The 12,572-nt window shown below is 40.8% G+C and overlaps 1 protein-coding gene across 7 annotated transcripts in view; it reads left to right on the top strand.

Moving 5' to 3' along the window:
- The window catches only part of PCCA (propionyl-CoA carboxylase subunit alpha), a 271,373-nt gene that overhangs the window by 257,580 nt on the left and 1,221 nt on the right, over positions 1-12,572 (top strand). For all 7 annotated transcript variants that reach the window (XM_030945325.1, XM_030945350.1, XM_030945359.1 and 4 more), the window contains one exon: positions 9,934-10,011. In XM_030945325.1, the coding sequence (XP_030801185.1) occupies positions 9,934-10,011 (78 nt within the window). The remainder of the gene's footprint in view (positions 1-9,933; positions 10,012-12,572) is intronic.

Genomic DNA, 12,572 nt, shown 5'->3' with positions numbered 1-12,572 from the left:
CAGCTGAAAAATGGGAGAAGGTGAGGTAGTTGTCCATCCTTCCCCTCAGGTGTTGCTGCTGCTAGCAATAAAGCTGTCAGGTTATAGCTGCTCTGAGGCTGCTTGCCCTGAGCTGTGAGCTGGGCACTACAGTGCTAGTGCAGCACAGTCCCTGTGCTCACAGAGATGCTGTCAGAGCGGTCAGGAGCATGGGGAGCTGAGCTGCCATCCCCCTCCCTTCAGGTGTAACTTTACAAATGGTGAAAAAGCACCGAGAGAGGCTCACCTCATCTTTGTGTGCCTGGCTGTGCTTGCAAACCCGTGTTTATTGCCCACGGTTCAGCTCCAGGGCACCGCGCCCGGCCAGGTAAAACACATGGTGTTTGTTAGTCCCTCTCCGTGTTTCTGCAGCCAAACGAGGGGGCAGTGCTCATCCCTGGGTAAGTGTTCCCCCCTCGATGTGTCATTGTTTTTACTTGAAGCATAGTGTTCTCTTTCGGCTGCTGTTGCTGAGAAATGCTTTGGTCTGGTGAAGCCTGATAGGAGATTGCGTGAGCATCCTCTATCCAGCTGGTCTGATAAGCAGTTTTCAATTCATTTTTTGCCAAAAGATATTGCATATGCAAGGAATTTATTTTCTTTTGTCTGTAAGATGATCTGTAGATTTTAGTAACACAGTGGGGAAGTGCTGTTTGTCATTTAGAGAGAGGCAGAACTTGTGATGCTGCCAATTTCTTTAGGTTTTTAGTTACTTTCTACTTTCTTTATTTTCCTTCATGTGATCAGAAGACTGTAATTAGTTGTCACTCAGTTATTCCTGGAAGCACAATGAAGGCACTCAGAAGCAGAAAGCAACATAAACAATGAAACAGAAATCTGGCTGACTAGAAAGAAGGTTAATATTATTTAGGGAAAGAAGATTTAAATTTAGATTGCATTCCTCGTAACACTGTCCAATTTATATAGGAAATATATCCCTTATTGGGGAATGTTTGTATATTTGTTTTCTAAGTAGTTGTTAATGATTGTGTGCATTAGGATGAAATTTGTATTTGGGAGAATTAATTACTTTTTGGTCCCCCATGGTGCCATAGGCCAGAGAAACCACTGGACTTCAAGAGTCCAGGCAAGTAATTCACTCTGTTTTCACTAACCCTGGTGGCAGCACAAGCCAGCCCTAGTAGCACACAGCAGGATTTTTATGCCACAGTGTGGAGAAGGCACTGCACATGGTTCTAATCTCACCATAGCTATCCACAAAGACAGTGCCATAAAAACTAATAAAGCTGCACAAATTCCTTTATTTACTCAGAGGGCAGGACATGGGTGGGCACTTGAAAATACTACTTTGTATTGAGTTGTTTGGTGTGGTTTTTGTGCACGTAGGATTCTGTGCACTGAAAGTGCAGGAGAGGGGAGAGCTCTAGAAATCCTAATAGGTGCACAGGTAAAGCAGTGTTGTTGTTCCTAAAGCAAACACACCCAAAGTGTTCCCACCACTGATTCCAAATTTGGTAGTCTGGACTGTCCACAGCAACAAAGAAAGATCTTAGCTGTCCTGATTGCCTTGCAGCCTTTGCTATATTTTCACCTTTGAACATAGCTTTTGCTTTTTCAGTTTTCTGTCTGTCAGGAATATGAAGGTGTTTTTCTTTTAGCTGTATGCTTCTGTTGGTTGTTTTTCCTTTTTAATAACCTTAGCCAGGACAGGTGTTGTTAGTAAGCTAGGCATTGGTCAATAAGCCAATGCCTAATAGCTGGCAGCCTAAATCACTTTAATGATTCCCCTCCACACTTAAATATGTAAAAGGAAAGCACCCCTGGGTGAGCACCCCAATGTTACTGAGTCTTTGAGGACTACAGCCAAAAGAAGACGATTAATTATTTTCACCAAAGTTTCTAAATTGCCTCTCTTTCCAATAGATTAAGATTACTCCAGGTTTTATAAGTTATCACAATTCAAGCCATTTTTATATGTACTTTTCTCATATAAAAATTCCTTATGATTTCAGCTAGTGTAGCTATGGCCATTAATACTGCATGGGATGAATTTTTTCATATGAATGGCAGCTGTTAAATGTAGATGCTAATTGTCTCAGTAATTTCAAAATTGGGTACCTTGAAGGCTGCTTTTTTAGTTGTATAACTTAGGAAAGACACTACTGTGTTTCCACCTTTTAAAAGTAATTAAAGAAAAAAGTTTTAAACTGCATTCATCTTTCAGTTCAGCTGCATGCATTTTATTTAAATTTCTCTTGTTATTCTTTAGAAGAATAGTTTTTAAGAAAATCTTTATTCACAATTTTCCATCTCACAAGCCTTGGTAAGTTTTGCCATGGGAAAATATGTTTTGTTTGACCTCTACTGCTGAAATGCTCACTACTAAAAAAGCAAAACAAAAGAGCTTTCTAAATTCTATTTGTCACATTCATTCTTCATCTGAAAGAAAAGGTGATGTTTTAACCTTACCTGTTGCCATCAGGCAGTTGTGTGTTGCTTAAAGTTGTATTTGCCATTCAGACCTCAAAATCCTAAAAAAAAATCTCTTTTCAAATCTCATACTAATTGGAATTTATAGCAGAGAAACAACATCCAGGTTAAAACAGAAAAAATATATTTGCTTAAGTTTCACATTCAGTTGGATAATTATGGTATCAATGATTTAGTAAGATATTATTTAATTCAAATACCACTTTTCTCTTGTGTATGAATGTTTTTTTTTCTTTTGTTGTCTTTCCTTTTTCTTTCCCTTTCCCTCCTTTCCTCACTCCTGTTCTTCAGAGCAAATACAAACTCCACTTGTCAGTTGAAGGGAATTTGCAAACTTGACAAAATATGGTCACAAAACTTACATAGTTTTTATGATTCTATGTATTTGACAATTTTCTTGGGGTTTATCTTCTGGAGGAAAAAGCCCTGTTGGTAAACAGGAAATGTTCATGGTTGTACAATACTCAGAGTAAATGTAATTAAATACTTCACCGTCTTTATTACATGGGGCCATGAGTAATAATTGTAGTTACATTTTTAAAAAAATTAACTATAACAGTATTTCATAATGTATTTTTTTATATTTAACTTGAAAAAATTTTACTATATATTTCATGCAATTGCACAGTCTGAGATTTTTGTTTCAGTACAGTGCAATTAAGAAGGAAATCCTATTATGATAAGTTAGAAATAATGAATATTATCAGAGTTTCCTCCTAGGAGAAAAAATGTTACCAATCCTTTGAGAAGAATTCATACAATTTTTAAATTATTATTTTGGTGTGCTTTGCCTTTTCAAGTAATAAACAACTTTTTAGCTGTTACTAAAAAAGTTGATTGGTACAGATTAGGCTGAGTTAGCAGAGGAATAGCCCCACAAGTGCTCGGCCTGAATATCACTTGCCCAGCACCCTGGGATGGCAGAGGCAGTTGGGGCAGCGTGTTTTGGATAAGTGGGAGTGCAATGACCAGTGCTGATTGCTGTCAGGGGGACATCAGTGACCTTCAGTCAGAGGTCAGAAGATGTGGGATGTGCTATGTTCAGCTTCATTTGTTAAAGGAGTGTGGCAAAAAAAGTTTAGTAATGATTTGTCAAGTACTATTAATTGCTGCTAATTATATTTGCAGTTCTGTAGCTCTGGTTTCAAAGTTAATTTGGAAAGAAGAGAAAACTTGCACTAATTATTTTACATGGTAATGGACAATGCCAAGGAATTGCAATTGTTGCTTATCCAATTCTTCTTGATTTGTTTTCTTGTTGGATGCTGGCTGCCAGATTGCCAATAAGTCAGAGAGAAAAATGTCTGGGAAGGGAATGATACCAGCATGGACTAAATTTAAACAACAAATAAACAAACAAAATTCCCAGTATCTTCATAAATAGTGAACATATATTTAATTCACTGCTCAGTGATTTTGCACAAGCACAAACAAGGTGCATGTTTGCAGTTATTTTGCAGAAGGCTGCAAGAGAGGATAACTCTCTTTCACATGGCACTATCTTGCATTGTCCCTTTTCACTTAAAAGGCTCAACAGGGACTTAAGCTTCAGTACAGTGGAAATTGTGAGTGGTGTTTACTGGTGTCTTCCCAAAGATGAGGAAGGAGATACCAATAAAACACAACTCTCACTTCACTTCAACCAAATCTAAGCTCGTATTTGCTTCGGGCTGTCATTGTTTTTTTCCACTTCAGCTCCAAGAGCCTTAAAATGTTCCGCATCAGAGCACCTGTGTTCTAAATATAATGGTCTTAAAAATGTAATTGAGGGATTTTCACTTTTGTAGGCAAATCAGCAGGGTTGATATTGATCCGTCTTTTTAGGGAGCCACAGTGCAGCAGAAGGTGATACTGTAGAGGGCCCCGTAAACCCTCGGAGCCTTCTGTCTAATTTGGCAGAAAAACACAGAATGTCGGACAACAAAAGAACGATCCGATTCCGTAAGAAATCTTCATCCCTCCCACCTCCTTTTCACAAGATAAAAAAAAGAGACTTAATTTTTTCAGCTGCACACAATGATTTGGTGCTCACTCTTGCATTGAAACAGTTGCTGTCAAAACAGGCAGGAAACAGTTTTCTTTTAATTGCTGAAATCATTCGGAAGTGCTTCATGCACGGCTTCTATACAGCAGATGCTGTGCATTAATTGGCCTGTGTAGGGCTGACCCAGGGTTCCTTGCAGCGGGCCCAATTTTAGGCAGAGGGTTTAAATAGCTTATTTCTTATTTTGTATAACCTGGCGTACATTATGAGCGCGCCTGCACGTGGGGTATTTCATGGTCTGCAGTTTCTAATGTCATGTGGGTTTCAAAACCTGTGCTTCTCTGGTAATGTACTAGCAGCAGGTAAGCTCTAAATACCATCCATCAGGAGCTAATTTTTTATCCAGATACTCCAATGACTGATGAACCTGTCTTTTGTATGAATGTTCAGCACAGGAGAAAGCCATATGCCCCTGGCACTGGTTCCTATGCATTCTTTACAGTTTGTGGGGAGGAGATTAAGGAAAAAACAAACCCTTACATTTCCATGTCTTTCATTTATTTAGCAGTTAGCACTTTCTAAAATAGCCTTAGTATTTTTTTTTAACTGTGAAAAGAGATTTAGGTCTTTTAAAGCAATCTGACTACCACTACTCATTTTCTTTATCAGGAATGTTACTGCACACCCTTAATAGGGAACCTTGTTTTGCTACTCCCCGTCTGTTCAAAACAGACCTTAGCCCATTAGAAGGTCCTCCCTTGTGTGGGAAGACCACAGCTGTTACTGTAAATCTCATCCAGTAACTGTATCACCCCCATTTTGTGGCTCTGAAGGATGAAATTGAGAAATGGAATACTGTGCAGTCATCCTTTACATCTCCAATTTTAGGCCTTTGCACATCATTTTCATGCTTTTATTCCAAATCAAACAACATTAGTGAGCAACACCACTCTGTGCTAAATGCCTGGTGTCTAAGCAGCACCTACAATCTTTGTTTTTGGAGGATTTAGGATTGGGAGGCAAGTTGGGGTTTTGTTGTTGGTGGGTTTTTTTAATTTTATTTTTTTAATAAATAAAGTCTTTTCTCTCCTTTCTCCCCCACCAAATCTTTCCCAGTCCCCAGAGTTTGTCAGAAGCAGAAATCCAGATGGTAGTGAGGTGCCTAAGATGGAGGATGCTCTGTTATGCCTCCAAAGAGGAAGTGGGAGCTCAGCATGGCTTACAAACACAACTTTAAAAAGGCTTCTGTTTCTTTAAATCATTCTGAATAAAGTGGATCTAACTTCTTGTGAAGGATATTGGGGGCTTTAATCAGAAATAAGAAGTGGTTTAAATCATTAGCACAACAAAGCAAACTATAAGCTTGAAGATAAAAGTCTCAGGGGAAAGAGTCCTCTGAAAATAAATGGGACTTGATAGATTTCCATATCATTTATAACTTCCCTTAATTACACTTGGAAGACTTGCCAGTAAAACTGGAAAATTGGCAGCCTATATCCATTATAGTAATTTTGCCGACCATGGCAAGCAGCTGGCTTTACTGGATTTTATTTCCCATCACTCACAATTAATCATCAGCTGGAGATGTCTGAAACTCCTCAAAACGTAGCAATACTGTGTGACATTCAGGCCTCCTTAAAATGCTGAAATCTGCTGAGTAAATGGGCCGAGTTCCCCTTCCAGGGAGCTCATTTTGGTGCGAGGCAGGCTGCCGGTTAATGAGTGCCACTTCGATAATCGGATGCGAATGTGAACCCTGACCTCGTGTCAAAGGAGAGGACGCAGCAAGCTGGATAAAAGATCCGTGATTCAGGTCTGCAAACTTTACACCAATTAGACAGAGAGCGGGGAAATGCATCAGCGCCCATTGGGTTTATCAGAAAGACTTGTGGGGCTTGTGACCATTTTGTAAGCCTAACGTGGGAGACGTCCTGTCACAATCATTAAGTCTTTATGCCATGACGCACCAAAGTCTGCAGAAAGCGCACCATATTCACAGAGATCCTGTGCTAGCCGTGCCCTCAGCTCTGCACCCTCTTCTCGTGCTCCTGAGCTCCAGAGAGCCCTAACTCTGAGTGGGGATAGTCTTTGAAATCAGGTTGGGAGCAGGTCGGCCTTGCTGCTTCTCACATTCCGCTTCCACCCTGTGGCGTGAGTTGCTTGGTTGGGAAGTAACCGGAGACAGTTCCCTGTCCTGTGTGTAACCTTTTGGCCAGCGGAGGGAACAACCACTGTGCAATCCCTGAGTGACTGGTCCCAAAATCACATTGCAATTGTTAGCAGCATCGACATGTTAACTACCCTCCTCTTCAAGGATCTTTTTTCTTCCTTTTTTTTTCTTTCTCTTCTTTCTGTTTCTTTTTCACTTTTCACTCTTGGAACTGCACCATGCAGAAATAAACTGCTAAAATGCAGACTGCAGGTCTAGCAGTTAATCACTTATTTATTTTGATATACCAAGCAACGTAAAGGTTGATTTGTCTGTGGTGTAACTCTGTGGAAAAGATACCTGAGATTAATTTCTTTTAAGAAAAGGAGCCCTTTTTCTTCACTTGGTTCAAAGAAATGAGATTTTTTTTTTGTTTGGTTTTAGTTGCCTGTTTTGACAGATTTGGGTCATCACTGAGACCTCTCTAAATGGAAATGTAAAGATGGTGGTTTTCACTGGTTTACCATCCACTGAAAGAAATAAATTATAGAATGAAAATACAGCATTAAAAGTGGTCCAGATAAATCCTTAAATAAGTTAGACAGCAAGAACTTGTACACATCTCTGCGGTTTTCATTTGCAGGCTAAATAACAGGCAAAATGAAATGTGCAATTATAGAATGAAAGAAATTGGACAATGCCCAAAAGACTGAAAAAGAGGAAAGAGAGATACAAGTGCCTAATTTTAGGATTTGTCGCTTTTCAACATAATGAGTGGAGCTGTAAAGGTTTAACATAAGAACAGTAATTAAACTTCTGTGCTTAAGTGACACTTACACCAAGATAATTTTCAACAAATTGCACATCATCAGAAGTACTGCCACAGCATTTTCACACGTGGTACCTGCTGAAAGTGTCTCCTTCCTCTCAAATTAGTAAGACTAGATGTGAACTGGATACTTGGACTATAAGTTTTGTGGGTTGAGGGCGTTATTTCCTTCCCAGACACTGCATCCTTTGTCATCAACCCCAGCATGCATTATATAAAACACAAAAACTTTATTTTTTGAGAAAGAGGGGAAACTGAGAAGAAATTCAGATTAAGGGACATTTCCATCCCACAATCACTAATACTTCCTGCCATTTTAGCACCACACTCTCGATCTACTGAGACAATTCCATACTTTCCCCCTAGATGTGTTTCCAGAACCCTGTTTAATTAATTGCTGACTGGTTCATTTGCACACCATCCTCCTGATGAAGCCATGTCACAGTTAAATGTAACTGCTCTAGGAGAGAGTTTCTTGTGGCCTTGTAATCAGGCCACTGAATTTAGATCTGTTGTCCTTAGCATCTCAATCTTCAGCAACCTCTAGAGGCCTGTGTTCTTGGCTCTCTGATAGCAGAGCTTAACGAGGGTGGCAAAGTTGTTTCTGAAGTGCATATTTTAATAACAGCATTATTAAAAAACCCTCTTCCAACAAACTTTCTTGCCTGTTTTCTTTCTTTCTATTTGAATCCAAAGTAGATATTCATTACTTTCTTATAACCTCAGAAATGTTTGGAAGGTTCAGAGCAGATGGAAGAAAAGTAATAAGGCAGGGAAAAGGAGAGGAGAAGAAGGGAAAGGTAGAGTGAGCTGCTGGGACAAGGCTATGGGCAGAGCAGCAGGTGTGGAAGGAAGGAGACAAAAGACAGGGAAAGGGAATAGAGGGGAAATAACAAGTCTTTGATACTATTCACCAAATTGGACACCTGCTAATGACTTAACTGCTTGCCTGAAGCTCAGGATGGAATTTCTGCAGGGTAAGTGTTGGGTTTTGGTTATTCTCTGTATCCAGTTAGTACACCATATTCCCATAGCATATGCTTTCCATATTTACCCTCCAAAACCTCTCATACTGTTGTTGCCAAGAGAAAGGGTGTGTAAGCACCTTTTAATGTAGTGTTTTTTGTTTTGTTTTGCTCAGAATCCATAGGCAGATATCAGTGCTTTTTAGTGAGTTAGTGAAAAAATAGGTTTACTTAAATTTTTGGAACGTTCTTCATTCAATGTACATTTGATCTCTGACTTCACATCTGTCTGTTAGTATATTCCTCCAAAGTGGTACACACTTGTTCTTAAATATGTATTATTCATTTTACATATAATTAGAGAAATATATCTGTGTGTATATATGTGTGTATATAAACAAACATTTTGTTGGCACTGGCACATAGTGCATAAATCAGATTTCTGTAGGTTTCAGATTACCCTGTTTATAAAACTTGGACATCAGAGTGAAAGCCTCTCAAACTTCTTGGGATAATGAGGGAATAGCAGCCTCCGTCTGCAAAAGAGCCCAATGAAAAGATCTGCAGTGGGCACTCAGAGCCAGGCATCCCATAGGAGTGTACAGGTCCTAAATCCTGGCATGCATCACCTTTGGGGAATGACTAGCTGATCCCTGGGTTACACTGGGTAAATTCCAAATCCCTTGTTTGCCTCTCATGTTTAGGCAGCCTCCACAGCCACTGTCAAGCCTTGAGCAGCAGTTTCCTCTGTGCAAGGTGGTCCAAGTGATCCACTGGAGGGAGGATCTGACTGGGAAGCACAGGGAGCCCAGCAGAGCAGCCCAGTGGGTTCCTGGTGATCTTGAGCCTGCACATACCTGCTAGCAGGACACAAACAGAGAGAGGAAACCTCAGTGTGTCGTATGAAGAGCTCTGAGCTGTGGTGAAAGTGATGCGTTTGTCTCCACCGTGCCTCCCCTGTGGATGAGAGCTGGTGGCTCCTCACTGATGTGCTCCTTTCTGTCAGTCCAAAGTCATCAGCCACCATCAGAGGCTGCCATGTGCAGAGGTGACACATTCTCAGCATCAGCCCACTGGGTACTGCTGGACCTTCCAGCCCAAGCTCCCCAGGACACCTGCCAAGGAACTTTTGGCTTCTGAATCAGTATGGGTATCTGTGGGCCCTGCACCAGGGAAGCAAAGCAGAAGTTCCTTGGTCAAAAATGCACAAATTAGATTTTGCTCTGCATTTAATTGATGTTGAACTGTGGTGGTGTGAACTGTGAAATCTGGAGCTGAATGGATGGGATGGGAGAGGAGCCTTTCCGGTTTGCCTGGGGTAATAGTTTTAAGCAGCTGATATTTTTTTCCCCCTTATTTTGCTGCCTGTTTTGTGATTGTCATTTGTGTTGTGACTGTGTAACTGGCTGACTTGACTTGTGTCATGAAAGTCTTTATAGCATTTAATGAAATAATCCTTTTATTTTCCATAAGAATCATCATACTTAGAACATTTCAAATCCTCTGTTCTCATTTTGTACTGCTTGAATTTCATCAGGTTTCGGAAGGTCAAGAGATTTGTGTAATTGAAGCAATGAAAATGCAGAACAGTATGATTGCTGCTAAAACAGGCAAGGTAAGCCACCTTAGGTCACTTAAAACCATATGCAACTTGTCAACAGGATAGAATTTAAAAAGGAAAAAAGGAGGATTCTGGTTGTTAAGGAATTAAGTCTGATTGTTGTAAGTCTTTCAAAGTGAGGTGTCTTTAATTTTGTAACATTTGCATCTGCTGTGAATGCTGTTAAGTAGTTCCGAGCCTTAGACAGCACAGCAGGAAATAGTTTTACTGGCTTTGGAAATTCATATAACTCTTTCTCCTAAATTATTTGTTTTCTGTGATGTTACAATGCCAAGTTGAATTGAAAGGTGTTGCAGACCATTTCTCCAAATTTCATCTTTCCAGGAAAGAGAGATCTCTTTGCCAGTTAATTATTTAATGGCAAATAATTTGTCATGTAAAAAAACCCACCCAGAACAAGGCATAGAAAGTGCTTTTGCAGGAGGGAGAAAAGAGCAATTTTTTTTTATTATTGTCACTGTTAAGTATCAAGCCTACATCTGCCCATTTGTTAAGCTTTGCAAGGCTATGCATTAGCCTATCATGCTTCTGAGGGATCAGCATTTCAGCACTGGAGTGGGACTTTGCTGCAGTGTAGGATGTGCTAAAACCAGCACTCTGGGCAGGGGACTGGTTAAGCTTATGTGACAAGAGCATGCCTTAAACCCGAGTTGGTCTGAGGACTGCCAGACCTCAAGTTGGGACTTCAGAGCATCCCTGTGCCAGATTGTAATTCACCAAGACGTGGGCCCCAGATCCATCCTTTCCAATGGGAGAGCATAGTGTGGATCTATGTTATATATTCTCCTCTGTTGCTGATTTCCTAACCTGCCCTAGCCCATCTCTGCCTGGGGTCAAGCCCCTCTGCTCTCCCTGAGGCACAAACCCCAGGGCAGGAGTCCTCAGCCCACATGGAGGCAGCAGGGAGCCTGACTGCAGGCAGGGATGGGGTTTGCCACTGGCAAGGTTTGCTGAGATCTCAGGATGGCTCTCAATGCCAAGGACTGTTTGTGTGTTTACAAGAAAGGCTTTTTTGGCACAGCTCTAAAATTGTCACCCAGGCTGGGTCCCAGACATGCCTCTTCCAGTGCATCCAGTGCAAAATTGGGTCTCAAGAGAAAAAAATACTGAGAGAAGGAGTATGTTCCTGTTCCTTTTGATCTAACATTGCCACTTTATTATTTTATTTCATGCATTAATTTCTATATAATTTATTTTCTCACTTGATTAATATTCCCAAGCATTTAGTTTTTCATCTGCCGTTATTTAACCCCTTACTGCTGCTCTTTGCATCCACTGATTTTAACTAGTATTTGTAATTAAAATGCCATTCCCTCTCCTACCCACCCCATTTATTTTTCACTTTAACCTTCCCTTTCCCACCAAGGTGTTCTGCAATCCATGGGTCTGTTCCTTACCATCCTAATAATAAATATTTCCCACCCACTCAGTACAGATGCCACATAAAACCTGTATTTGGTTTATTAATCCTCCAAGGTAGGATGTGAAAGGTGCTCAGGCCATTCAGGAGGCCTCCTGTGTGCCTTGCAATGTCCCCTTGGTGCGCCCATTTTAATAGCAAGCGCATTATTTGACCTTTAGAATGTTAAGAATTTGAATAAGCACAAAGGTTTTGGGCTGTGTAGAAATGAAGCTGCTAAACAGAATTCATCTTGTTCTGCAGTGCAAAGTCATGGCTCTGAGTGCTAAAATAACTTGGCCTCTCCACAGGAATGGGATGTTTGGCACAGGCTATTAGTCCATGTTTTGATGCTTTGAAACTGTGTTTTGAAACTCAGTTCATTTGTCTTCAGCTGGAAGACGTTCCGATTTTCATTCCTGACTTGAATTCCTTTTCTGTATCAAACCCCATCTTCCTGTTTGTAATTGTGAGAAAAGTGGCTTGTTTTTATCTACTTTGAGTTTACTCCAGCTGCAGGTGGCTTAGAAATGAGAGAAAGCTGGAGATGAGCTGGCGAGCCTCCTGTCTTCTCCAGGACAGCTGCGCCTGGGTCAGCACAAGGAGCCGGCCCCGCTGCACAGCAGAAATTGCTGGGGAGTTTGAAACACTGGTTAACTCTGATGTTTGCTGAACCTTGGCTTTGTAGAAAAAGAAAAGCAAGGGGTAGAATGTTTTTCACACTGCTTTCATCTCCTAGAACATTGAAGCTCAGCAATTGGGTACGCTGCCCAGCTACTGATTTAGAAATAAAGCCCTTGTTTGTACGTGTCACACTGTCTTTGCCCGTGCTCAGCATCATTTCTGGAGCAGTGCTGTGAGCGTGCTTGTGCTACAGAGATCTGCTCACAGCTCACGTGGCTTCAGACTGTCAAACATGGATGTGGGCAACAACGTGTCCATCATAGCCTGGTACTTGGGCTATGCTGGGCATTTCCTTCAGGAGCCCAGGGTAGTGGTTGGATGATTAAAATGAGCTATCTGCTGAACAAGGATTTGGGCATGTCAGTAGGAGCTCTGAATTATTACTGGAAGCAAGCTCTATACAGCTTCAAATATTTTCTATTGCATCATGTGCTGAAAGGAAATTCTAACATGTTGCAGCCTTTTATAGAGG

Source organism: Camarhynchus parvulus, chromosome 1, assembly GCF_901933205.1.
Source record: "Camarhynchus parvulus chromosome 1, STF_HiC, whole genome shotgun sequence".
Taxonomy (NCBI): domain Eukaryota; kingdom Metazoa; phylum Chordata; class Aves; order Passeriformes; family Thraupidae; genus Camarhynchus; species Camarhynchus parvulus.
This window is presented reverse-complemented; position numbering and strand designations above follow the sequence as displayed.